The following is a 23918-nucleotide window of genomic DNA, read 5'->3' on the forward strand; positions in this document are numbered from 1 at the left end:
CGGCGGTTCCTTGGGCTACATAACAACGACAGTGGGAAACAGCTCGAACTGTTCCGTGCAGGTTTTCAACGATACAACATGCAGTCAGACTATTGATGTTATGGGATCAGGAATCTGTCAGACTCCGGTTCTGCAGGGGGACGTGCTGATTCGGGGGTTTTCTATTTCCTGTTAGCGTTGACACATCTTGACTGGGTCAAGGCTTGAGGGTCTTGTTAGTATCTTATTTCTTTCTCTGCTTTTTTTCTACCTCATTTCATTTTCCTTTCTCATTTCGAATGCGATGTTTGTGTTAGCAAGCCACCGTTGTAACTTCCTGTTACTTTGACGAGTCCTATGATCAATGACAATCTACAAACAATCATACTAAATCTATATGAACTACAAATGCACGACCAAACCTATGATGTATTGCATTTTAATTGCATATATTACATTTACTCTAGTAGATATCCTCAGGTAGAACCACTATTATCCGCACACGAAAACACCCCATCTATCTCCCCATCCCTATACGCATCCATAATCTGCACAATAACACCATACGTCCCACCCACCGTCATAAACGCACCCAGGAGTATCAACAACACATGCAACAAATACACCACCCGCTTCACCACCCCTCCAGACTTCCAATACTCCCCATGACTATACAACCACAACCACCCCGGCAAACACAGTGCCAACGGCGCGAAACCCAAGCTCCCCACCAATGCCAACACATACGTGAAGATAGGAATCGCACACGCCAGGATAAATGCAATCGCAGCTAATCCTATCGTGCAACTCAGCCACGTACCCCAGTGCACGACTGTGTTGGCTTGGAGGTGGCGCGAGTGGCGCAGGATCCGAACGAAAAGGTACTTTGCTGCTACGTGTACGTAGAGCGAGCCGCTGACGATCAGGCCTGGTAGGGCGATGCCGTAGGCGACGCGTTTGATGGTCGTGCCGGCGCTGCCGAGGGCTGGAGAGGCGATCCATTTCCCGCACCAGGCGTAGATTACTAGTGCGAAGGCGAGGTAGGAGGATGTTACAAATGACATGCACAGGTAGACCGCTTTCGGGTAGTCTTTGGGTTTGCGCATTTCGGAGATCACGGGCAGGAAGGCGGATGTTGCGGCGCTGGAAACGAATATCGTAGCTGAAGCGGTTATTCCTGCTGCGAAGGTCGGGGAGCCGATTACGCGGTAGCCTAGGTCGTAGGGGCCTGTTTGGGGGGCTATTGCTGGGCGGGATCGGGTTGTTACGCCAATGCTGGGAGGTGTTAGGCTTGTGATGGTGGTGGTGGTGTTGGGGAAGGGGCTAGGGGACGTACACGACGATGAGAACTGCGGCTAGGATGCTAACGAAGCCCACCCAGGTGAGCCACCCGATGTGGGAGAATTTGCGCACGCTAGCAAAGCCCGCAATGATGATGGTGGAGATGAATGAGAACCACACCGTGCAGAGGGAGTGGAGGGAGAGGGCGTTAAATGCAGCAGAGACGCCAATAATCCCTGATGCAGCGGTGATCACATATGTCACGATGAACATGAAGCCGACCACCTCGCGTAGCATGGGGCCTCCTATGAGCTGGGCCATATCGGCCACGGAGTGACATTGTGGATATAGGGTGCGAAAGTTGCCCAGGATTATGGCTCCGTAGGCATTGAGGACGCACCATCCTACCAGGTTAACGGCACCGGGGAAGGCCCCCAGATCATACATTACTGATGGGATGGAGAGGATGCCGGTTGCGAACAGCACTGGAGATGTCCGATGAGAAAAATGCAAGTTGTAGGGGACTAGTTGTGGACACACTCTTCAGGAAGATAGCTGATGCACGGATCCAGCTGACGGTGCGGAAATTGACCTTGCCATCTGCTTGCTTGAAGACTTCATGGCTATCATCGCCTGTTATGATGTCTGAGGAACTGGCGACTCTGATGTCGTCGCTGGCGCTCGGGGCTGGAGCGACCTTGAGGTCCTTGGCCTCATTGATGTACGCCATGGTGGGTGTCCAGGTGAAGGGAAAGAGGAGTTACCTCTAAAGTCGGGACCCCTTACATTTTTATTGCTAGGCATTTAATGCACAGGGATCAGGCCGCGGAACATTATCACCAGTAATATAATCGCTACTGATAGTATGACGGGCCGATGAGGTCGAGCTCAGTTGCTGGCTGATAAGGATTCCCACGGAGAATTATCTCCGTTGGAGTGCTACGTTGGAGTCTATCAGTTGGAGTAGACGGCATGGTGCATTATCGATGGGTGCGATATGAGGGGTATTGGGGTAGGTGAGCGATGCGATAAGGCTAGTGATTTGGATAATTTCGTCAGTTATCGAACGTGTAGTCTAAGTAGGAATCAGACATGTCTGATGGGTTTTGGTGGGTTTGGCGGGTTGAAAATGGGGTGAAGAAACCCAATGAGATCCCTTAATCTGATAAGCTGGACCCTTAGCCTTTCAGGCCCTCAGGCCGCCCCGGACGGCTGCCTGGGAGGGGATGTTGGAGTCACGGCAGTCGTTCCTGCCAAATGCAGTAATCGACTCCAACTGCTGGCGATAAGGCTTGGCACATGGCACATGCCAGGCCTTTTCTTCTTCGCTGTCGTCGGAGTCAATACTCTTCTCATTGTAGAATTGAACTTCGTGTCCAATTCTACTCACACATCATGTCAGTATTGTTCACTTCTATTTCGCCGTAAGTACTGATTCCTCTATCTATTTCATTACCACTCTTTCGCCAGGAATTTGAACCTTAGAGATCATATACAGGAACAATCCGGTCAAGAGGGAGGATGCGGCCTCCCTTCTGCGCAATCTAGATCTATCTCTTGACCAAGAAGATGAAGAGGACTTTCATACCCTCCTGGCGGCCGTCCACGACTGCGCCGAAACCGTGGCGAACCTGCCAGACTATCAGCCAGTCCCCGATCTAGATAGATACCCTCGACAGAATGTTCACCGTCCATCCTCAGAGGAACAAGTATTTGGGCAGGCCTGGGCCCACAAGTTTCTGATCAAGGGAAATGCGGAGGGAGGGCTTTTGGCGGGGAAGACGATAAGCGTGAAGGATTGCATTGCCGTTGCGGGTGTGCCACAGTTGCTTGGAAGTGATATCATTCCCTCTTGGACACCAATTACAGATGCGACGGTTGTGACTCGAGCTTTGGATGCTGGTGCTGACATTCATGGTACTTCGACTTGTGAGAATTACTGCCATTCCACAGCGTCTTTCACAAGTGCTCAAGGAACCGTGGAGAACCCTTTCGCGACTGGATACTCGGCTGGCGGAAGCACCTCAGGAGGGGCTGCCTTGGTTGCAGCTGGCTTGGTTGACATTACGCTGGGTGGAGACCAGGGTGGGAGTATTCGGGTTCCCTCTGCATTCTGTGGTTGTAGGTGGCCTTGATGATTGTCTTCCAGAAACATAGCTAATGGTGCCAACTCAGGTGTCGGCTTGAAGCCTACGTATGGGCTGGTGCCTTTTACAGGTATTGCTAGTGGGGATGCTATTGATGATCACACGGGCCCGCTTGCTCGGAATGTCATCGACGTTGCCTCTTGCTTAGACGCTATTGCCGGCTATGATGGCATAGACGATCGATGCCTGGGGAGTCCTAAACACGGCTCTACCTCGTTCGCCAAGTCGCTTCAGGCTGAGGCTACAAGGCTCGATGGTTTCAAAATTGGAGTCTTGAAGGAAGGATTTGAACACAGCACCGTGGACCCCGCGGTCAAAGAGTCGGTCATGGCGGCCATTCAGAAGTTCACGGAGCTTGGCGCAACAGTCGAGGAAGTATCCCTTCCAGACCATTACCATGGGCCTGCTATCTGGACCATTCAGCAGCGTGTCTCAGGCTCTTTGACGCTGCTTGGACAGGCACATGGTAGAAGGGGGCTTTACATGACGGAGATGGAGCGTGAAAGACTCCCGTGGACGAAGGAAGGCTTCCAAAGAGCCTTTCCAGCCACTAAGAACGTTATTATAAATGGCCTCTATCTTACCTCACGCTTTCCGGACTTGTACGGCAAATCGGTAAATATTGGCCGAAGGCTTCGGGACCTTTACGAGGATCTTCTCCAGAAGTATGACGTGGTTGTAATGCCGACCACTCCTGTTGTTGCACCGAGACATGGTGCGCGAGGCCTACCGGTCGAGTCTCTGAAGCCTAGCATGGGCTTGACAATCAACACGGCAATCTTTGATGTTACGGGGCACCCAGCGATGTCTATACCAGTGGGGTATGCTCCGGCCAAGGATGATCCTCAGATCAAGCTCCCGGTCGGTATGCAGATCGTCGGAGGGTTGTGGCAGGAACACAAAGTACTCAAGGCGGGATATGCATGGGAGACAAACAACGATTGGAAAAAGGTGGCGAGTAATTGATAAACACAGTACACTAGAGATAGAATTTTATAGAAGTTAGTCTAGGTGACGAACCTCCATTGCGACTGCTATATATTGCAGGAAACTTGCCGTCATGTCCGTCATAGTATTCAAACACATGAGACTCATTACCTAGCAAGCAGCTGGGAAACCCTGCGATCTCCTCTCGCGTGCGGAATGCTAATGACACCGGATATGTTGTTCAATTCAATTCATTCTTTATTATTGACATTATCATGAGTGAGGAAGCCCCTCTTATTCAGTTGATTATATACCCTCCGTCGACAACAAGCGCATGCCCTTGCACAAACGAGGCAAGAGTCGAACACAAGAAAAGTATGGAATCTGCCACCTCTTCTGGCTTCCCCATTCTCTTCATCGGAGCAATTTCAACTGCTGGCTGAAAGTGCTCGCGAATTTCCTCGCTGTACGTTGTCATCGGGGTCTCAATTACACCCGGACAAACACAATTTACACGGATGCCGTCCGCAGAATAGTCGATCGCATCGGAGCGGGTCATTGCAATGACAGCAGCCTTGGAGCTACAATACGCAGCTAGAAGCAAATCCGACGCAGTTAGCTCACACCAAAGAGCGTTGACTGAAGAATTGGGCAATAGGAGAAAGATCGGACTTACGAGCACTAGGACGTCCCACAATTCCCAGCTGACTTGCAACGTTCACAATAGCCCCTCGCTGAGGAGCGCGATTCGGATCATGGCTCGGTAAGGGATCTTGTGCTACCATTTGTCTCAACTCTGCTCTAGAACAGAACCAAGCACCCCGATAATTGATGTTGTTGATATGGTCAAATACCGCCGTTGATGTCTCGGTCGTTCGCATGGCGTCTCCTAGGATTCCGGCGCAATTGACCGCATAATCTAGCCGTCCAAAGGCATCTACCACCTCACTGATGAATGACTCGACAAAGCTCTCATCGGATATGTCGCCCGCCTTAACTAGAAGACGGGTCTGAGGGCAGGAAGCGAGGATAGCCTCCCGGGTCTGATCTAAAGAGGCAGGATTGAGATCCGTAATTGCAATTCTTTCACATCCTGCCGAAGCAAACGCTTTTGCTGTGGCTGCACCGATGCCTGCAAAGCCGTTAATTTTTGCTTTTTTAATTCCCCACGATAGACTTTTACGAAGGTATACCTGTACCACCGGCTCCTGTGACAACGGCAACTCCCGGAAAGGTCCAAGTTGGCGTCATATCCGCGGGCAACGATTATCGTGAACAAGAGAATTGAAACAAGACACTGAAGTCGAGACAGTCATCGCGCAGTGGTCTCATGATGATGTTGACAATATATATTAAGTACATCCTTTCTCAGCAAGCAACAGCTGACCGACCGGGTTGGAGAAAGACAGCTTATCGGGCAAGTGGGGTCAACTCTCCCAAAGTGGCGTTGGGGGCAGCCGATTCGGCACCGTCGGTTGGAGTCACTCACTCATTTCCTTTTCTTTCCTCACCATCCTCCACAGCTAGTCTCCTCTCCCCTAGTACCTGGTGTCTCCAATTGGAGAGGTCGTGACATCTTATCTGTATACTCCGGTCATTCCTTCGCCTCCAAATGACTTGATGCTGTCCCAGTCTCCTTCACAACCTTCTCGGGGCTCTCGTCGCTCGAGTGCTGGAGCAAAAACTCGGGTTTGTGTCCATTGCGGGCGCAGTTTCAGAAGGACGGAACATTTGGAGCGACATGTTCGCACACGTAAGTCGCATCGCATCATCTTTGAACAATTCCAGCTAGTCCAGTGGTGTCTGGATCCCTTGCATTGTCTAGATTAATCCCGCATGCTAAGCTCAGGCCCTGTGCACCTTTAGACACCAAAGAAAAACCGTATATATGCTTCTGTGGCTCCGCATTCACCCGACGAGATCTGTTGAAGCGACACACAACCATTGCACATCAAAGTACCAGTGGTCTGGTTTCGCCGAATTCGCAACCGGATCACGAAGCCTTGGACCATGCCAATAGAGCCGGGACTTCAGAGCCTACCACTATTCCACCCCACTATAACAATGTTCAACCAACACCGCGTCCAGATGTTCCGATCCCCATGCCGCCCATTGCAGAACAGTGGGCAGGACCTCAACGTGGGCCATACATTGAGCAGGATCGCAATGCTGTTATAAATACGGGGACTAGTAGTGCAGGTGAACTTGGTGCGCATGCTGGCGCAGTCGGTCACGATGCGGAGATTTTGGAAGCTGCACAGCTGCTTCTTCCGGGCAATTACCGACATGCACCACCTCCAGGTAATGAGCTTCTCATCCCTTTGGGAAGCGCGCACGGCTAACATGCTATCAGCCCAACCAATCCCTTACCTACATGAGGAGCTGAATCATTTCCAGGATTTCACGCATTTTCTGGACTCGATTGGTCTCCCGTCAGAGTGGGTGCCAGCATTTGGGGACATGTCTCAGATTCAAAACCCCGTTTCAACTGAACAACCCGAGTTCAGCAGAAGTTCTGGGGAACAACACGAATCCTCATCGCGTCCGCGCCAGTCTGAGAGGTCACGGGCCGACTCGCCCTTCCGGTCGTGGTTGCCGTCCGTACCTCCAGGAGACCAGAGCTTCGCATCTGTATCTGACTACGGTATGAGCATTTAAAGACCTCAAAGAGACATCACAGCCGGACCCTTGTACTAACTAGTATATAGAGCCTCCTCAAATTAGCAAGAGTCCAATATCGCTCAAAGTTACAGAGGAGCAGCGGCAGCGTCTGGCGGCCTCCTTGGACGAGTTCCGTTATCTCATACCAGATTTTGTCTTACCTTCGCGTCATACGTTGACCAGATACTTGACTTCCTTCTTTTCTGGCTTCCATACGCATCTTCCTTTTCTCCATGTACCGACATTCCGGGTCAACGACAGAGCTCCAGAGCTCATTCTAGCTCTCATGACAATAGGCGCTCAATATCGCTTCGAGCACCGTAATGCTGAGAGACTCTTTTATGCAGCCAAGGCGATAGTATTATACCGACTGTCGAAGGAGTCAAGTTTACCACCCTTCAATTCAATCCTCCAGATACCATTGAACAGTATCCGGGACTCATCTCAGCGCTCGGGCCAGGATCCGTTACTCTCGTCGCCAGAGTTTGCCGCAGGAATGAACGCTTGGAGGAGAATTGAGACTATTCGCACCCTGTTAGCTTTGATGGGGTACTCTACATGGGAGAAGGCTGAGCTTGTTCAAGAAGCGTTTGGCCTACAGAATCTGCTCGTTAGGTGCTTGCGAGAACTCGGGCTCATGGAGAACATTACAGTTGCCCCACGGCATTCTCCTCTGCAGTGGCATGAATGGGCCGAAGAGGAATCCATAAGACGCACTCGATTCATATCCTTTTGCTTCGTTCACGTTCATAGTATCGCATACAACATTTACCCGGTACTCCGCAGTAGCGAAGTGCATCTGCGTCTCCCGTGTTCCACGCCGGAATGGAAAGCCGCCACAGCCCACGACTGGGAGGCCGCTCAAAAGGAGGTGGACTCTCAGCAACTATTTTTTCAGGATGCTTTGGCACTATTGCTGCAACCTTCACGAAATCCAGTACTTCTAGATCCGATCCCTGCGCCTTTGGGTAATTATATTCTGCTTCATGGCCTACTTCAACGCATTCATCTTGTGAGCGAGCTATCTATTCCGAATGGGGATCAGTCATTCTCACTTCCGACCGAGGAGTTGAATAAGTTAGAGTGAGTTCTTCTGTCTAGCAAATCCGCATTTGAGCTACCCTCCTGACCGAACATGACTAACGGTTGACGGGTCTGATTAGGAGAGCACTCCGGTCCTGGACTTCAGTCTGGCAACAAGCCCCCGAATCTAGTCTTGACCCACATAATGAGAATGGGCCAATTCCGTTCACATCCAGTTCACTCTTGGGTTTGGCATATGTCCGCTTGTCTCTCAATCTTGGACCGCATCGTCAGTTGGAGACACGGGATCCATATCGTATTGCCACCGCGATACACAGATCGCCGCGACCAGGAAGGAGCTATAGGTTGACACCTGCCCTCATTTATTCTGCACACGCGCTGAGCATTCCCGTACGCCTGGGTATTGACCACGTGGCGCGCAGTCAAGCCTTCTTCTGGAGTGTGCGTCACTCACTTGCTAGTCTAGAGTGCGCTGTTCTTCTCAGCAAATGGCTTATGTCCCTGGCTGAAACTGGCAGCAGCCAAGCCTTGAGCGGTATGAATCCCCCTCAAAGAATACAGGCTCCAACAACGATCGAGGGCTTGCTAACATGAATATGGACTTTAGAGAACGAGAATCGGATATTACATTGGACACGTTGCATTGTACAAGAAGCTTACGAATCAATGGATCTTGAAGACGGGGAATCGTTCCCTAGCCAGGATCCCGGAAGTCTTGGATTGGCTGTCATCAAGCTTTGGGCTCGACTCTTTCGGAAGAATACCCAGTGGCCATTCATCAACGTACTTGGGGAGAGCCTAGAGCGGTATCTCGCATTTATTCAACCCGGTTAGACAAGAACACGTTCTCGGTTCGAACCCAATATTCTCTTAAATCACCATACAACGGATAAACATCCTCTTACCTACATAAAAGCGGGTGCTTTTCCACGGGTGCGTTGCCCAAAGCTCTGGTGTGAAGTTGCACCATGTGGCACCTCAGGTTCTGTCCTATGCCTTCGCGACTAACGTGAAAGTGGAGCATGATTCTCATTTGGAGCGAGGTAGGTGCTGAGTATAGCACTTCCAATGCTAAGTAGACTTATGTGTCTTGCTAATTCCACGTCATCAGGATCAGCGCTAGCATCTCTCTTCTCTCGAGGCATTGCTTTGCTTGAGAGACGGGGCTTCGAATCTCAACGCTTGCCTGTGTACCCGAATATGCGAATTTACGAACTCATTAATGAATATAAACTCATGAGACTTGGTGCTACGATTAGACATGGTATATGGACAATTTTATACAAGTGCAATATAGTGGCAATATACTACTCAGGCGATCATACATTACACGTCAAGTTCATAAATTGTCAAATTACATTAATCCAGGATTGGGCATTAAGGCATTATTAACAGACGCCATCTCCAAATTATTACCTCTCCTCCTCGATGTTGTACCGAGTAGTGCAGTGATTGTCCCGAGATACCACACAAGCCTAGACTTCATTGATGGTGCCAAGCGCCACTATTGAATACAGCACCGAATCTAGAAAAACCTCCTCGCAAAGCTGGGCGAAGGAGTGGCGGATGCAGACAGCGATGCCGAGCTTGAAGCAGCTGCGCTTGCGGAGACGTTCGCACCGAGTGTGGCAGTAAGAGGTCCGATGAACAAGGTCTGGCCGCACGGGACTGGAGGAGCAGTGACGCAGCCTTGGAAGTATGAGCCAAGCTGGCCGGGACCAGTACCGTTGGAAAGAACGTAACCCGGGCTGTATGCAGGCACCAGCGAAGAGCTGTTCGTCGGGAAGAGGACGGTCTGGTTCTGACTCGCGATATAGTAGGCGTGAGCAGTGTGCTCAGCAGCCAAGCGAGCCCACAAGAACGAAGCCTCGGGGGCCTGGGTGTAACCAGCCAGGGCAATGTACGCTCCAGCAACAGTTGACTCCAAATGGAGCGCGTTCTGCACGAAGGAATCGGCGTCACTGGCACTTGGGAAGGTGAAGCTGCAATTCTGAGGGGTCCAGCCAGACAGCTTCGAGCCAAGTTGTTGCACAGCACGCACGCCCAGGCGATTCTGTCTCTGGATACCCTGGAAGTTGGTGAAGTACTGCGAGTTGGAGCCATTCTGGGAGCTGCTCAAGAAAGTCTGATTGACCGGAACCGACGAATAGAAGCGGTCGAGGAAGTAAGAGAGCGCGTAGCCATAGTTAACGGCTTGAGATTCGTTTGACTGAAGAGAGCAGCTCTGAGCCGCGGCGGCTCCTGCCAGGAGCAGGCCGTTCAAGGCGGAGAAAATGCGCATTGTGCCGAGTAAATTGGCTTCGATTGGATGTTCCAGGTGATGTTTCCTTGTCTTATAGAGCCGATAGAAATTTAGTATATCCAATAAAAATAGTCGCGATCAACTTTCCTGCGAGAGAGAAAACCGCGAAACTTTCAGCCGGCAAGAACCAACACGAGCTACTCTTATAGCCTCCGTCAACACCCCATGCTTACAAAAAACTACTGAATGCAACGATATGATGAAATGCAAATCCAGCCCTGTCCAAACGCGCGGCCCTGTCAAAATCTCAACAGAAGCGGAGCCTCGACTTGCATCACTTGCATCATGACATGGCCCGGCCAAAGCCTATTGACAAACCTTGTCTCACATACAACAAGGGAGAAAAGGAAAAGAGAGAGAAAGAGTTTCGCCTCCAAACAATGCACCGCCTAGACTACCTCTCATTCAATAGGTCGGTTTCCTCCGGGGCATTGCGGAAATCCCTTCCCCATTAAACTTCGAACCCGGTGTTCGGTCGACCCATGGTCTTTTGTGCGTTTAATCTTCAATTTATCTTGCTGTGGTGATATCATGGAAGTCTTGTGTCTTCCACATAGTAGCGAATGATATCATCCAGAAAAAAAGAATATGAACGGAAAAGGGAAATTACAGGCATACATACATCAAGGACGGTCCCGGCCGGAGAAGAGCGGTACTCCAACTAACCTACCTCCTTCCTCATTTACTTACTTACTGGTACTGGCACCGGGGAGAGGTGGCTTGTATTGCGAGTTAAGGGATTCATTTCATCACACGATAAAAATCACATAAATGCCAAGATTACGAACTAATCTCTAGATGAGACAATTTATCAATTTATTTACTCCGTAGTCGTAGTACTATTAGAACTATCTAGCGATGGAATGAATCGATGATGATCCCCGTGTGTCTGGTGTCATCCACTCACTCCCGGATCGGATCTCGGCGGCAAAGAAAATAAACTTAATCCGAACTAGTCCTTTCCCGGTTAGGTCGCATGCATGCCAAGCACACCTTGTTTTGTTCGGAGCTCGGAAGTCAAATGGGTCCAGTGACTGGCTTACTTTTGTAATTGCAGGGTCCATGAATCAGTAAGTATCCATGATGCCCGGTTGTGCAGTGAAGTGGCGATTTTTTGTGCGTGTCTATCTGTGGATGAAGGGTGTCTCTATGCTGATTTTCTCTCTTCACAATTACACTTTTCGGGGAGGAGGGTTCCCCCTTCGTACAAGTTGATCTTTCACTGTTGCCTAATTCTTATGTCCATGGATCACGTCGTGGCTGTGGTGGTACTTATGTATGTAGTCGCTTATGAGCATAGAGGGGTAGCGGGTTATATGAACATAGTGTATTTATTCTCTATATAGTCACAGTCAAGCAAATTTTGGGACACGGAATCAAGGCAAAATAGGACTAGTAAAGCCTGCAATTTTTTTTTCTCCAGGCACAATAACGAATGTATGAGAAAAAGAAGAAGGGAAAAATGGGAAATGAATAGAAAATAAAATAGCAATGGTAGAAATACCCCATGCGCCAGCTTTCACACAGTTAATAATAAACAGGATTGATAGATAAATATGTGTAACAAGGGCCTTTTCAATATGTGCGAACTTTTTATGAGGTCCCTAGTAATAGTAGAATGAATAGTTAAAGCAAGGAGGCGATCTATGAGTCATTACCACTATTTTTATGATCCCAGGCTTTCTTGGCTCCTTCCAGAAGACTATCCATGTTCCCACTGTTTTCGCACATGCTCCGGAAGAGGCCGTCGCCCTTGTTTATTAATGTCCAGGGGTGGTCGTACTCGATGACTCGGCCGTGGTCGAGGACCAAGACCTTGTCGTAGTCGATGATTGTCTGTAGACGGTGCGCAATGGTGATGATGGTGCTTTCCCGGAGTTCCCGGAGGGTTTCCTGGATCTTGGAGTCGGTGTTGTAGTCTATAGAGGCGGTGGCCTCGTCCATCATTAAGACCTTCGGGTTCTTGAGTAGCGCACGTGCCAGACACAAGAGTTGTCGCTGGCCTTGGGACAAGTTTGACCCGGATTCGGAGACAGCAGTATCCAAGTTGAGGAAGATGTTCTTGTTGTCCAGGATGCCGCTACTAGTGACCCCGGTGGGAGTTGCGGAACTGGGCTCTGCGAGCGTACTAGTTGTCATTGGGGTCGCGGTGCCAGAGGTACCCGGGCCGATAAGGTGCACACGTCGCAGGGCAGTAAAGATCTGCTCGTCGGTGAAAAGATCGAACGGGTCAAGATTGCTGCGGATAGTTCCTGTGAACAGAGTAGGATCTTGAGGAACGATGGTAATCGACTCTCGCAAGTCACGGAGACCGATTGCGCTAGTGTCCACGCCGTCAATGACGATGCGGCCCTTTTCAGCTTCGAGACCACGGAAAAGTGCCAGAGCAAGCGAACTCTTGCCAGCACCGGTGCGGCCGACAATACCGACCTTCTCTCCAGGTTGCACGCTGAACGAGACATTCCTGAGAACGGGGTCAAGGTCCGGTCGATACCGCGTTGTATACCCAACGAAGTCGACCGCGCCGCCGCTGGGCCAGTTGGCCGGCGGTCTAGAGTCAGGAATGACTGCATCTGCCTCTTGCTCGACTTCGAGGTACTCCCTGACACGTTCGACAGAATTCATGTTCTGTTGAACCTCCGAGTACAACCGCACGAGCCAAAGAACGTTCTCGGTGAAGGTGACTGCGTATGTCAGCGAAAGTCCAGCAGCACCGGCATCAATCTTTCCAATGTTGATCAGGACAAAGACAGCGGTGAAGAATGACACCAAGGCTCCTGTTACGTCGACCCTAAGTGCCAGCCAGCGATTACTCGCCCACAGATAAATGTGGGGGCGGTTGTAAGCGTTGATACGACGGTGGTTGTCAACGATGAATCTCGGTCCATCGCCATAGGCACGGATGGTAACAATGCCGTTCAAAGTCTCGCCAAATTGCTGGTACAGGGGACTCCGCTGCACGGACTCAAGTCGTTTGAGATCGCGAGAAGCATTCAGGTAGACGGCACCGAGGGCGACATAAACCAAGGTGATAAAGATACCCGCAATCAGGAAACCGGGCGTGATGACTGAAATAAGAATAACAATCATCACGACAGATGCCAGACTATGGAGCATGCCAATCGCTACGGGCGCGACTTCCTGATCGACAGATTCCACATCCTTAGAGAACCGATTCATCAGCTGGCCCAGGGGCGTCGAATCGAAGAACTTGAACTTTGCATGCATGACCGCTCTCAGCAGGCGTTGGTGGATCTTGAAAGAGGCGTGCAGAGAACCCCAGAACAGGACACCCTCCCTTACTAGCGAAATAGCAACGAAAGAAACTCCCAGTAATGCGTAGACTCCGAGATAATACGATACGTTGACATTGCCGTTGCCATTGGCGTTCACTTTCTGCGTACCAAACTGGGGTGCGCTGAAGGTGGATGTGCGAGGAACACCACCAACATTGAACGACGGGATCTTGAAGGCTGCCATCGCCGCGTAGTCACCAGGATCCGCACCGACTTCCTCAGTCTGGTAAGAATTGGCCCATTGTCTGATCCAAATATTAGTCGAAACAGACCCGAGTTGTTGCATGCAGAAAACAAGCACAGCCACGATCCAGTAGCGCCAGGATCCCATCGATTGAAGATACATCTTAACCGTAGACAACTTAATACTGCCGACAGCCTTGGACTCTACCAGCTTAGAGTCGGAACTCTCCTTGGCCTTTCCGTTAGGGGCATTGGTAGCATTTCCGTTCGTAAGAGATTCGTCATCTTGCTCTGCATGGTCCGAAGGTCTGCGAGAAGGACGAGGAGTAGTAGTCCTGGAAGTCGGTCGGGATTTGAGTAGTTCATCACCCAGCGCACCAGATGCCGCCACTTCGTCTGGAGGACCCTGGGCGATGATTTTACCATTATCAAGAGCAATGACATGGGCTGCTTCGAACACGGTTAAAGCAACATTGTGTGTTACCAGAACACAAGTCCGGTTCATCATCAAGGGACCGGTCAAGGCCTGTCGGAAGATGTGCTTAGCGGTGTGCGAGTCAACTGCACTCAGACAATCATCCAGAAGCAGGTGACGAGCTCTGCTATACACAGCGCGCGCAAGTGATATTCTCTGTTTCTGGCCTCCCGAAAGACTGATGCCCTTTTCTCCCACAAGGGTCTGATCGCCTGCATCGAGAATTGACAGATCCCGCTCCAAGGCACAGGCCTTGATTACAGCATTATATCGACGTTGATCAAAGGGGGTAGCAAACACAATGTTATCCTTGACAGTAGCATTCACGAGCCACGCTTCCTGTGCGCAGTAGGCAACGCTTTCGATGAGACCTGTCTGAGGATCAACCGGGAGTTCCGAGCGGTTAGCCGTGCCTCCAGGCAAATGAACCTTTCCTTGCAGAAGCTTCATTTCGCCGAGAAGCGCCATAAGCAGTGACGTCTTTCCAGAGCCAGTCGGGCCAGTAATCAGGTTGAGTTTGCCAATCTGGAAGTCCACGTCCATATTGATCAGACGGAAACCTTCGGCAACCTCGTCCGACGGATCATCCTTGTACTGACCCTGGGCAGATCCCCAGGTAAGGGTAGCATTTTCCAACGCGATCTTGGGTGGCTGTCCATCAGACTCCTCCTCCTCGAGTTGACGGTACTTCTGAGTCTCTTCTTCATTCAAATAAGTGTCAACACGATCAAGGGAGACCTTGGACTCTTGAACGTGAGCCACCATGTCGGCCAACTGGTCTAGAGGGACGCGGAGCAAAGAGAACATTGACAGGGCCGGGAATGCGATCGACGGGGTCAACTTCTTTCCCTCCACCACTGTATACAAGAAGAATGAGGCGAACGTGATAAGGATGGGCGTACCATACCAGACGGTTGCCGCCGTAGACCAGATAATGTACCGAAAACGCAAAGCCTTCAGCTCCGCCTTTCGCTTCTCGTTGACGATGTCTTCAAAACGCTGCTCCCAGGCGAAATACTTGATGATTCGAATATTCTGGAGGATCTCATTGGTGCTATGAATTCGAGCATCGGTCCCCTTCAGGATTCGATTTTGAACCTTCGTAAACTGTTTGGCGATCGTAAGGTTGATAGGCAACATAAAGACCATAATGACGATTCCAGCAAACGAGCTGAATCCCAGGAGGCGGTACAGAAGTGTTACAGCAATGATGATTTGCACCGGCACACTGGCCCACAAGAAGTGCAGGTAGGCGCCGACTTCGCTGACCTTGAAAGAGTCAATCGCCATCAAATTGATGATGGTACCAATGTTGGCCATGTGTTCTTTGTCCTCCTGATCATCTTCCGACTTCTTCGCCTTTGCGTTATTTGTCTCGGGGTCGGTTGTTGCCTTCTTGTTCTTTCGACCGAACGAGAAGAAACCGCCTTTCTTTTGATCCTTCGCAGGCTCTTCCGGCTGCTTCTTCGCGGATTCTACAGACGACCCCGCCTTCCGCCTGAGGGCCTTCGCGTAGATTTCGCCAATGATGATAGCCCGAAGTTTGACACCCAGCTTGCGTCCGATCCAGAGAGCCTGACCATCAGCGATACCTTGAATAGCCCCAGAGCAGAACAGTAAGATAGCATAGAGCCACGCGGCGTTTGCAGTCGACGACCTTGGATCTTCCACATACTGCAGGAGTACACGGAGGAGGATTGTAGGCAGGTAGGTGAACAGGTTTGAAAAGATCGTCCAGGCACCTTGGAGAAGGAGGGTACCGTAGAAGTACCGACATAATTTCCACACCAGCGAGCCCTGGTAATTCCTGCGGCGGAAGTCTTCCAACACTGTGGCTGCTTTCTGAGACGCCGTCAGATCCCAGACATCGTCGAGCTCCAACGGCTGTCTGTAGCCCTTGAGAATGAGAGGATCCAGCCAAGAAAAAGTAGCCAGCGAGAACAAGCTGGCTGTGGGATGCCTCGCAGGCTCCAGACCCTCATCATGCGATACCAAAACCACTTTGTTTCCTCTACGGGTGGTGACCGCGATGAGCAAAAGCAAAGTAGATAAGGCAAACTCAATGGAGCTGAAGATCACAGCGCGATTCGATAAGGGGTGGATAATGGCGGAGCGAAACACGAAGACGGTGAGAATCCATTGCAGTCCGTACAAAGATGCCGTATGGTTCCATATCCTGGGAGATGAATGGAGGTCGAGCGTCGAAAGTAGCAATCGAACCAATGCCAGGAACAGTATGTAGCCCCAGGAAACAAGCTTGGCGATGGCGGGAAGAGTACCCTGGCGACCCCAAACGCCTGTGGAAAGGACAGCCACGAAAACAGCCACTTCTCCTACGAGCGCAAGGATTTCCAGCGTTAAAGTTGCGATTTCTCCACGAGGACGATCAACTTCGAATGTCGGTAACTCGGATTGTGCCGCTTTGCTGAGCATTAGGTCGCTTTCCTCCCCTTCATCATCCAAAGTTGCAACTGGTGAGTCGCCTTCAACCGCATTGTGATCTAGTAACTTGTAGGAGGCGCTTTTTCGAGAAACGGTGCATTGGTATGCGACGCGAAAAATGACGAATAGTAATGAGAGCCCGCAGGCTGTGAGAGGAAATATTACTTGAAGATAGCTGCGATTGACGGTTAGACGTTAGCTGGCGACTCCGGAGGTGAGAATAATGATAGAGGCGACATTGGTTGACGTACTTGCGTTGGAAGCAACGGGAGACATCATCGATAGCCCAGATGGGCCCGTGGCATTCGACCGCCATGGCTGGCGGGCGGATAAGAAGAAGTTGTGAGCACCAAAGCTTAGGAACAGCATGCGCTCCTAACTCGGGACCAGTCGATAGACTGGTGGGATAAATGGGTAAATTCCAATCGAGTTATAGAATATTTTTCAAGCCTAGATACTCTGGTATTTGCTTCCCGGACTATAAATGCAGGGCAAGCCTAGCATCGCCAAGGTGATAGGCGGAGAGGAGGAAAAGAAAATGGCAGACGAACCAAAGGCCCGACGGGGGACTGAGGGACACTACCAAGACTGCCGGGAGAAAAAAGTTGGCAAACACCACATGCAGTCAGAGCCAGCACGAGGGTCGGAAACAAAGGAGGAGAACCGAAAAAAAAAAAAGAAAAGGGAGAGAAAATGAAGGAGGGGAGATAGAAGAAGTAAAAGAGGAAGAAGGAAGCAGCAGCAGCAGCAAAGCGATGACGAGTGGGAACTCACGCCGGTTTGGCAACCTAACAGAAAGTAAGCTAAGGCGGGAACTCACTTTGGTTTAGTTCGGGTGGACTCCTCGTCGCCTTCTGTCTAGTTCTCGCATCCACCGCCCGCAGCCAGAAGGATTCCAGACCTTCCCCCGGCGGAGCTCAACGGGTTACTACGCTGGAGTCAATCCTTATTATTCCTCTCGATCCATTGGTCTTCTTTGCCGGTTAGCGAGAAATTTGAAGATGACTCGTGCTTATCGTCCCTGATTACCCTGAGTCACCTCCCCCATTCCATTACTGATACTAATGGCCTACTTCGGAGCCTAGTGTATCTCGGAGACACTCTCCCTGCACTAACAAACAGTCCGGTTCATTTCTCACGCTTGGCTCATTAACCCTCCCCTCATGACCATCGATCTGCTACCTACACGGTCGACAGGCATCCTTCGATCTTATACCCGTCACCATTCTACTGGGGAAGCAAACTAACTACGAGATGTGTGGAGTTGGCGACTCTATCGTGAAGGAGTGTCGCAGAACAGGGCCCTTCTTCCCTTGGTTGGAGATCCGTCCCACCCCAAGCCCACGTTGCGGAGACAGGGTCGAGGTTGCTTTCTAATGACTGTACAATCACTGCGTATGTAGTATATGCTCCTAAGGGTGGAAGGATGACTTGACGTGCCAAAGTATCTCGTCGCAACATTCCCAAAACCCAATCAGGCTTGTACGCCTACCTGCAGAAAATGGCTTATCCGCATGACCAACGCCATCCAGGCCTTCCACCTCGCATTCAAGTCCCTGTCAGTGACTCAATGAAGCAGAGAGGGGTCCAAGAAACATCCAGATGTACGCCCTAGGGCGTCTGAGAGAGTCCGTGCATCCTGCATGCCCCTTGCCCGTCACACCGACTCAACTTCAAGCGAGTCAACCCTTTGTTGCCATCTAACAGACTAATTCGTCATCCTCCTGCCTATGAGCTTTGAATATTCCGATGAGTCAGATGTCAAACTGTCGGAGAAGAAGCGGTCGCAGTCTTTGATCACTTGACGGTCTTGCTTTTCATTAGTCCGACGCTGGAGCCTGTGAGACAATGAGCCAATTTAGTCGCCCAATGCGCGATAACGCCCGCTACAGTGTGTCTGGCTGGCCGGCCTATTTCAGATGCGGGTATCCCGAGATAAGGACGCAAGGCAGCTAAACCGCGTAGAGTTTGAATTGGTCAGCAAAGGAAGAAGTCGCAGTGTGTCTCAACAACGGCCGAAACAATCCTTCTGTTGCAGAAGTGGTTGGTGCTTGCGATAGGATCTTCCTTGTCTTATCGGATTAAACGTCGTTGTTCTTATATCGTAAGTTATTATAACGGTTGGAGCCGACAACCAGCACTCCATGCTGAATGGGGCAAGAGTTTCAACGGCATGAACTATTCTCGTTCTATTGAAAGGGGATTCCCCACTTTGCTGGGTTCTTTCCCCCCACTGTCGGCTACGCGGGACAAGAAAAGAATAATGAACAATCCTGTGGAAGAACAATGGCCCTCTGGCTTCTTTCGCCCTGGTCCTTGTTTATCTTAAGATTTCCCCAGACAACTACCATAGATCGACATGTACAATGACAAGTATTGATTAATTAACCTAAGGAAGATTCAGATTCTGCTGCAAAATGCTTTCTTTCGGAACGCCACCCCGGGCCCTTCCGCTGCGCGTGGATGCCATGGATTGCCACAGCGGGACTAGTGTGTGATCATCAACCACTTTTAAACCCGTTGATCTCGTCCTGATCCAGCGCCTATCCAGCCCTGATCACTTCGACTTCAAGAGGGGAACAAGAGGAAAGGAAAACTGATACCTGTTAGCTTGACTGCCGAGTCAATTATCGACCCTTTGGGCCTCCAGTCTAGCCATCATCATTGCTCAACGACGGCACGCGATCGTTCGCCCCTGTTAGATCATCACCATGGCGGAACGCATTTTGATGAACGAATATAAGACGCTATCGCAAGAGCCGTGGGTAAATATCGATGTACGTATATCTTTCCGAATACCACTCTACTTCTGGTCATACGTCGAAAACCATAAAACCATCGCATCATGTGCCCCATCGCAGACCACACTCAAGTCACACCAAGAATGCTGACTGATATCCCTTCCAGGTTGACGAGCAGAATCTCCTACACTGGACGATCGGGTTAATCGTTCTGAACCCGGATTCCCTATACTATGGCGGCTACTTTAAGGCGATCATGAAATTCCCGAGTAACTACCCTTACTCCCCGCCAGGTGAGTTCACGAGCGTCTCTCCCGATACAACATGCCCCCCTCCATCACACCACCCCACCCCTTTTTGCCCACCCATAGCGATGTGGCAACAACACAGTAAGACAGAACAGCATAACTGACACTCATCTCAATTATTAGAATTCCGCTTCGTCCGCCCCCTCTACCACCCGAACATCTACAAAGACGGCAAGCTCTGCATATCCATTCTCCACGCCCCAGGCGAGGATGAAATGTCCGGCGAGTTAGCCTCAGAGCGATGGTCACCAGCTCAACGAGTCGAATCCGTGCTCATCTCCATCCTCTCCCTCCTCGACGACGCCGAGATTTCCTCCCCCGCCAACGTCGACGCCTCCGTCATGCTACGCAAGAGCCCCGACGAATACAAATCGATCGTGAAAAAACACGTGGAAGAGTCGAAGAACGACATTCCCGAGGGATTCGTCATGCCCACCCACGAATCCACCACATCAGTCTCTAAACCCGTGGAGAAGGACGACTCCGACTTCTGGGCTGAGAGCGATGTAGACGACGACGTCTTCGGCGGTAGCGACTCCGATGAGGACCTTGATGTTTATGACGACGACGAAGATCAGGACTCCGGCAGTGACGAGGAAGAAGAAGACGAACACAAGGCTACTTGAATCATTCAACCCATCAAGCCATAAAGAAAGCCATATCATGTCGCCACCCCTCTTCTTAACACCTATATTTTTGGCGCTTGGAGTTACTACTACTTACTTACTACTTACATAGTTTTCCCCCATTATTTATATTTCATCGTGGCATAGCGCAGGCGCGGCATTAAGAGGTGGTATACAGCACAAACAATCAATTTGAGATGATCACTCTATTTATCTATATTAGCATGCGTTGTGAGGATCTATGTATGCTTTAACTACTACTATTACATATCTGTCTATTCTACATTAGAAGCCGTTATAGATGTTTTTTTTTATTATTCTCTTGCTCTCTGAAAGAATGTGTGCACTGCTGTGGCTATTCGTAGGAGTACTCAGTACTTCGGCACAGCTCGTTTCGGTATGACCCCGTAGCGTGACCAATGATGTCATTAGTTGCTTGTCATGGGACTGATTGCATCTCCAATAGGATATACAAGAGTTGGAGGTTAGATCGATATGGCTTGGAGAGTACCAGTTCTAGGGATTAGCTCCTTTGTAGACTAACACATCCACATACCGCAAGGTAAGTAATCTCGTCTATTACGGCATACCGTAACGTAAATTTAGACTGATAATGTCTACTCCCTCACCTTTCCCTTCTACTAAGCGGTGTGCAGATCTCTTAGATAACCCAGTGAGATTGTCAGTCTGTTATAGAGCCAGAACATTCTAAGTGAGGTAACAAAACCTTCTTTGCGGACATGTATACTACCATAAAAATGAACCAAACAGATAAGCAGGGGCGGAGTGATACAGCCGATACAGTCAATGCATCGGCGTCTTCGAGACCAAACACAATAAAAAGAGACCAGCGCCAAAATGTCCGATCAACCATCCCATACCTCAAAAAAACCAAAGTCTTCCGATCTACGTCTGGAAAGCACGAGTTCTGATCTATGCGACAACGGCATCCTGGATCTCGCTGTAGATGGCACCAAGCTCCTCGGTGAGCAGCTCTTCAGCCTTGTGAACCAGACCCTCAATGCGGTCCTCGATGCGGTTCTTAGCAGAGGAGACCTTGTAGCCACCGCTGCCAACAATGTCGGTGTAGTTCTCGGAACCACCACCGTTCCAGGCAAGGAGCTGAAATCTTGAGTTAGCCCGTTTCTCTTATAATTATCAACAGCGGCATGACTTACGTTAGGGGTGTTGGAGGGAATGTCAGTAAGAGCGCCCTCGGTGGCAATAGCGATGATGTCCTTCTTCAGCTTAGCAGGTGTAAGCTCCTCGACAGCGAACGCAGAGTCCGAGGAGGGCTGGAGGGAGACAAAGTAGGCCAGCAGGCCAGCAATGTGAGGAGAGGCCATGGAAGTGCCAGAGATGATGTTGGTGGCGTGGGTGCTGCCAATCCAGGTGGACAGGATGTTGAGACCAGGAGCGAAGATGTCAGTGCACTCTCCGTAGTTGGAGAAGTACGCACGCTCATCAGCAAGAGTCGAGGCACCAACGGTGATGGCCTTCTCAGCAGCAGCAGGAGAGTAGTTGCAAGCATCAGCGTTGTCGTTACCCGCAGCAACGGCGAAGTGAAGACCGGCCTCAACACCAGCGTTGACAGCATCCTCGAGGGTCTTGGACTTGCCACCACCAAGACTCATGTTGGCAACGCTACCCTTGAATCCCTTGACCTTGCCGTTCTTAGCATCCTTAGCCTTCTTGATGTGAGCCTGGACGGCATACTCGACACCAGAAACGACGTCGGACATGGTGCCAGAGCCGCTCGACCGGAGGACCTTGACAGCATAAAGGTTGGCCTTCTTGGCAACACCATACTTCTTACCGGCCATGGTTCCGGAGCAGTGAGTTCCGTGACCATTGCCATCGAGGTCTTCGTCATTGGTAGGGATTGTCTTGCCCCAAGTGGCACGGCCCTCAAAGTCAACGTGGTCAACGTTGATACCAGTGTCAATGGTGTAGGCATCAACGCCCTCACCACCCTCGGAGGCATAGAGGTACTTGTTGAAGTTACCGAAGGTCAGGCTATCACGGTGAGAGATACGAGCCAGACCCCAGGGGGCGTTCTTTTCGGTGGTCTCTTCCATGGTGTGAACTTCGGAGTCCCGCTCGATGTAGTCGACCTACATTGGCCGAGGTTAGTAGCTTATCTAAGAAATAACGATGTATGCTTAGATAGGGGTGTAACTCACATCGGGGTGTCTGCGGACTTGCTCGATGACATCTTCGTGGAAGTGACCAGAGTAACCGATCAGAGAACCAGCAATGTCAAAGGTGTTCTTGAGACCCAAATAGGCCTCGTCACCAAGGCCGAAGAGCGACCGCTTCTTCAGCTCAGTCCGCTCGCTCTGAGAGTCATGGATGTCCTGCACCCAGCTGTGGTGAGCCGAAGCGAGCTCGGAAGTGACGTGCTTCTTGAAAACGACGATGTAGGAGTCGGGAACCTCCTTCGCGTTGGTGGCAGACAAGATGGGGGCAGCTTCATTATGGATGGAGTCAACGAAGACGGGCGACGCAGCCGTCAGCAACGGGAGGAGGGAAAGGCCGAGGATGCCCTTCATGATGGATAGCTTTAAGGTGAAACCCACAGCAGCCCGGTGAAAAAGAGGGTGAGTAGGGAGTGTACAAGAGACTGAGAGGAAGTGAGAGATGAGAAAGATGGAAATAGGCAAGATAAAGATGGAGGAGAGAGGGAGAGGAAGGGAAGAAGGGGAGGTTGGAGATGAAGAGAGGAGAGGAGGACAGATGGATGGCGGACGGTATTCAGCAAGAGGCAAGGGCAGCAGGTGATGATGCAACCGGCATACGGTAATTTACGCCATACGCCCGGATGACACAGCAGAATCACTGGTTGTCGATCGTCCCCGATTAGCGCGGTCGGAGAAACTGGGACCTGGGGTAGACTCGACTGTCCACCGACAGGGAAAGCTGTGTGAATGGATCCATGTTGGCGCCATGTACCCATATTCGGGTCTCTCTCTCTTCCCCTCTTGGCAGTTTGCCCCCCATCTCCCCTCCCTGTTGGACTGACAGATTGTAGCGTGTTCCCGGAAGTTGAGTACCTGAGACCCGAGAAACCATTTGCTACCACTTCACAGTATGCGGGCAATACTACCTACGAAAAACGAATACAGTTTCTATGTCGCTACGTAAGCAGGAGACTACAAGGTACCCGCAGACGATAAGGGACCGGATCCTGCTCCAAAATAATGAGGCGACTAGGGCGCAGCCTGCATTTCCTGCGGTATGGCAGTTGTAAATGTCCCTTAGAAAGCAAGATCGTGGCGGTGACTCAATGAACCTAGCAAACTAACTGACTAGTTCGTTAGTCAAAGGAGTAGGGCGTTTCCCGATGGAGGAGTGCGTAGCTATCGGTCTCTAAGCATCTCATCATGTAACTAGCCATGCTACCTTACCGCATGTCATGGCAACCCGGTCTTTGAACACGGGAGAAGAGCTTCCCGCATCCTCCGCAACTAGCATGGGATAGCTCCCTTTTTTTCGCGAATCAAATG

General features: G+C 50.7%; 8 protein-coding genes across 8 annotated transcripts; 3 read left to right on the top strand and 5 right to left on the bottom strand.

Moving 5' to 3' along the window:
- Window positions 1-455: 455 nt before the first annotated feature.
- Window positions 456-1990, bottom strand: BO88DRAFT_443357 (putative neutral amino acid permease; the record flags this gene model as incomplete). Its single annotated transcript, XM_025710012.1, has 3 exons — window positions 456-1254; window positions 1316-1745; window positions 1786-1990. The coding sequence occupies 3 exons, from the start codon at window positions 1988-1990 to the stop codon at window positions 456-458; spliced, it is 1434 nt and encodes a 477-aa protein (XP_025563804.1).
- Window positions 1991-2634: 644 nt separating this feature from the next.
- On the top strand, window positions 2635-4431 carry BO88DRAFT_404350 (putative amidase). The gene is made up of 3 exons (XM_025706587.1): window positions 2635-2684; window positions 2759-3381; window positions 3436-4431. The coding sequence occupies exons 1-3, from the start codon at window positions 2656-2658 to the stop codon at window positions 4371-4373; spliced, it is 1590 nt and encodes a 529-aa protein (XP_025563805.1). The 5' UTR covers window positions 2635-2655; the 3' UTR covers window positions 4374-4431.
- Window positions 4432-4632: 201 nt separating this feature from the next.
- BO88DRAFT_443358 (SDR family NAD(P)-dependent oxidoreductase) lies at window positions 4633-5705 on the bottom strand (the record flags this gene model as incomplete). The annotated part of the gene is made up of 3 exons (XM_025710013.1): window positions 5528-5705; window positions 5011-5466; window positions 4633-4973 (listed from the first exon to the last, which is right to left on the bottom strand). Exons 1-3 carry the CDS (start codon window positions 5583-5585, stop codon window positions 4633-4635), a joined length of 855 nt encoding a protein of 284 aa, XP_025563806.1. The 5' UTR covers window positions 5586-5705.
- A 4-nt stretch (window positions 5706-5709) lies between these two features.
- BO88DRAFT_387147 (C2H2 type zinc finger domain protein) lies at window positions 5710-9182 on the top strand. Its single transcript, XM_025704811.1, has 8 exons — window positions 5710-6087; window positions 6201-6635; window positions 6688-6978; window positions 7043-7353; window positions 7411-8078; window positions 8159-8574; window positions 8647-9082; window positions 9151-9182. Exons 1-7 carry the CDS (start codon window positions 5955-5957, stop codon window positions 8871-8873), a joined length of 2481 nt encoding a protein of 826 aa, XP_025563807.1. The 5' UTR covers window positions 5710-5954; the 3' UTR covers window positions 8874-9082; window positions 9151-9182.
- A 108-nt stretch (window positions 9183-9290) lies between these two features.
- BO88DRAFT_404352 (uncharacterized protein) lies at window positions 9291-10650 on the bottom strand. Its single transcript, XM_025706588.1, has one exon. It carries the CDS (start codon window positions 10318-10320, stop codon window positions 9565-9567), a length of 756 nt encoding a protein of 251 aa, XP_025563808.1. The 5' UTR covers window positions 10321-10650; the 3' UTR covers window positions 9291-9564.
- A 1009-nt stretch (window positions 10651-11659) lies between these two features.
- BO88DRAFT_487461 (putative ABC bile acid transporter) lies at window positions 11660-17426 on the bottom strand. Its single transcript, XM_025712541.1, has 2 exons — window positions 16989-17426; window positions 11660-16912 (listed from the first exon to the last, which is right to left on the bottom strand). Exons 1-2 carry the CDS (start codon window positions 17051-17053, stop codon window positions 11986-11988), a joined length of 4992 nt encoding a protein of 1663 aa, XP_025563809.1. The 5' UTR covers window positions 17054-17426; the 3' UTR covers window positions 11660-11985.
- Window positions 17427-19374: 1948 nt separating this feature from the next.
- BO88DRAFT_404355 (putative ubiquitin conjugating enzyme (UbcC)) lies at window positions 19375-20566 on the top strand. Its single transcript, XM_025706589.1, has 3 exons — window positions 19375-19514; window positions 19645-19771; window positions 19910-20566. Exons 1-3 carry the CDS (start codon window positions 19449-19451, stop codon window positions 20410-20412), a joined length of 696 nt encoding a protein of 231 aa, XP_025563810.1. The 5' UTR covers window positions 19375-19448; the 3' UTR covers window positions 20413-20566.
- A 361-nt stretch (window positions 20567-20927) lies between these two features.
- On the bottom strand, window positions 20928-23319 carry BO88DRAFT_404356 (S8 family peptidase). Its single transcript, XM_025706590.1, has 3 exons — window positions 22596-23319; window positions 21591-22526; window positions 20928-21534 (listed from the first exon to the last, which is right to left on the bottom strand). Exons 1-3 carry the CDS (start codon window positions 22962-22964, stop codon window positions 21346-21348), a joined length of 1494 nt encoding a protein of 497 aa, XP_025563811.1. The 5' UTR covers window positions 22965-23319; the 3' UTR covers window positions 20928-21345.
- Between the last annotated feature and the right edge of the window lie 599 nt (window positions 23320-23918).

The sequence above is a fragment of the Aspergillus vadensis genome, assembly GCF_003184925.1.
Source record: "Aspergillus vadensis CBS 113365 unplaced genomic scaffold BO88scaffold_9, whole genome shotgun sequence".
In the NCBI taxonomy this organism is placed as follows: domain Eukaryota; kingdom Fungi; phylum Ascomycota; class Eurotiomycetes; order Eurotiales; family Aspergillaceae; genus Aspergillus; species Aspergillus vadensis.

Coding starts and splice junctions, on each gene's coding strand:
- BO88DRAFT_404355 (XM_025706589.1), top strand. CDS start 19,449: ATGGCGGAACGCATTTTGATGAACGAATATAAGACGCTATCGCAAGAG. Junction 19,515..19,644: donor AGCCGTGGGTAAATATCGAT/GTACGTATATCT, acceptor TATCCCTTCCAG/GTTGACGAGCAGAATCTCCT. Junction 19,772..19,909: donor CTACCCTTACTCCCCGCCAG/GTGAGTTCACGA, acceptor CTCAATTATTAG/AATTCCGCTTCGTCCGCCCC.
- BO88DRAFT_487461 (XM_025712541.1), bottom strand. CDS start 17,053: ATGGCGGTCGAATGCCACGGGCCCATCTGGGCTATCGATGATGTCTCC. Junction 16,913..16,988: donor TCCCGTTGCTTCCAACGCAA/GTACGTCAACCA, acceptor CGTCAATCGCAG/CTATCTTCAAGTAATATTTC.
- BO88DRAFT_387147 (XM_025704811.1), top strand. CDS start 5,955: ATGCTGTCCCAGTCTCCTTCACAACCTTCTCGGGGCTCTCGTCGCTCG. Junction 7,354..7,410: donor TTTATGCAGCCAAGGCGATA/GTATTATACCGA, acceptor TCAATCCTCCAG/ATACCATTGAACAGTATCCG. Junction 8,575..8,646: donor CAGCAGCCAAGCCTTGAGCG/GTATGAATCCCC, acceptor TATGGACTTTAG/AGAACGAGAATCGGATATTA.
- BO88DRAFT_404350 (XM_025706587.1), top strand. CDS start 2,656: ATGTCAGTATTGTTCACTTCTATTTCGCC. Junction 2,685..2,758: donor TTGTTCACTTCTATTTCGCC/GTAAGTACTGAT, acceptor GATCATATACAG/GAACAATCCGGTCAAGAGGG. Junction 3,382..3,435: donor TCCCTCTGCATTCTGTGGTT/GTAGGTGGCCTT, acceptor GTGCCAACTCAG/GTGTCGGCTTGAAGCCTACG.
- BO88DRAFT_404352 (XM_025706588.1), bottom strand. CDS start 10,320: ATGCGCATTTTCTCCGCCTTGAACGGCCTGCTCCTGGCAGGAGCCGCC.
- BO88DRAFT_404356 (XM_025706590.1), bottom strand. CDS start 22,964: ATGAAGGGCATCCTCGGCCTTTCCCTCCTCCCGTTGCTGACGGCTGCG. Junction 22,527..22,595: donor AAGTCCGCAGACACCCCGAT/GTGAGTTACACC, acceptor CGGCCAATGTAG/GTCGACTACATCGAGCGGGA. Junction 21,535..21,590: donor TTCCCTCCAACACCCCTAAC/GTAAGTCATGCC, acceptor TCAAGATTTCAG/CTCCTTGCCTGGAACGGTGG.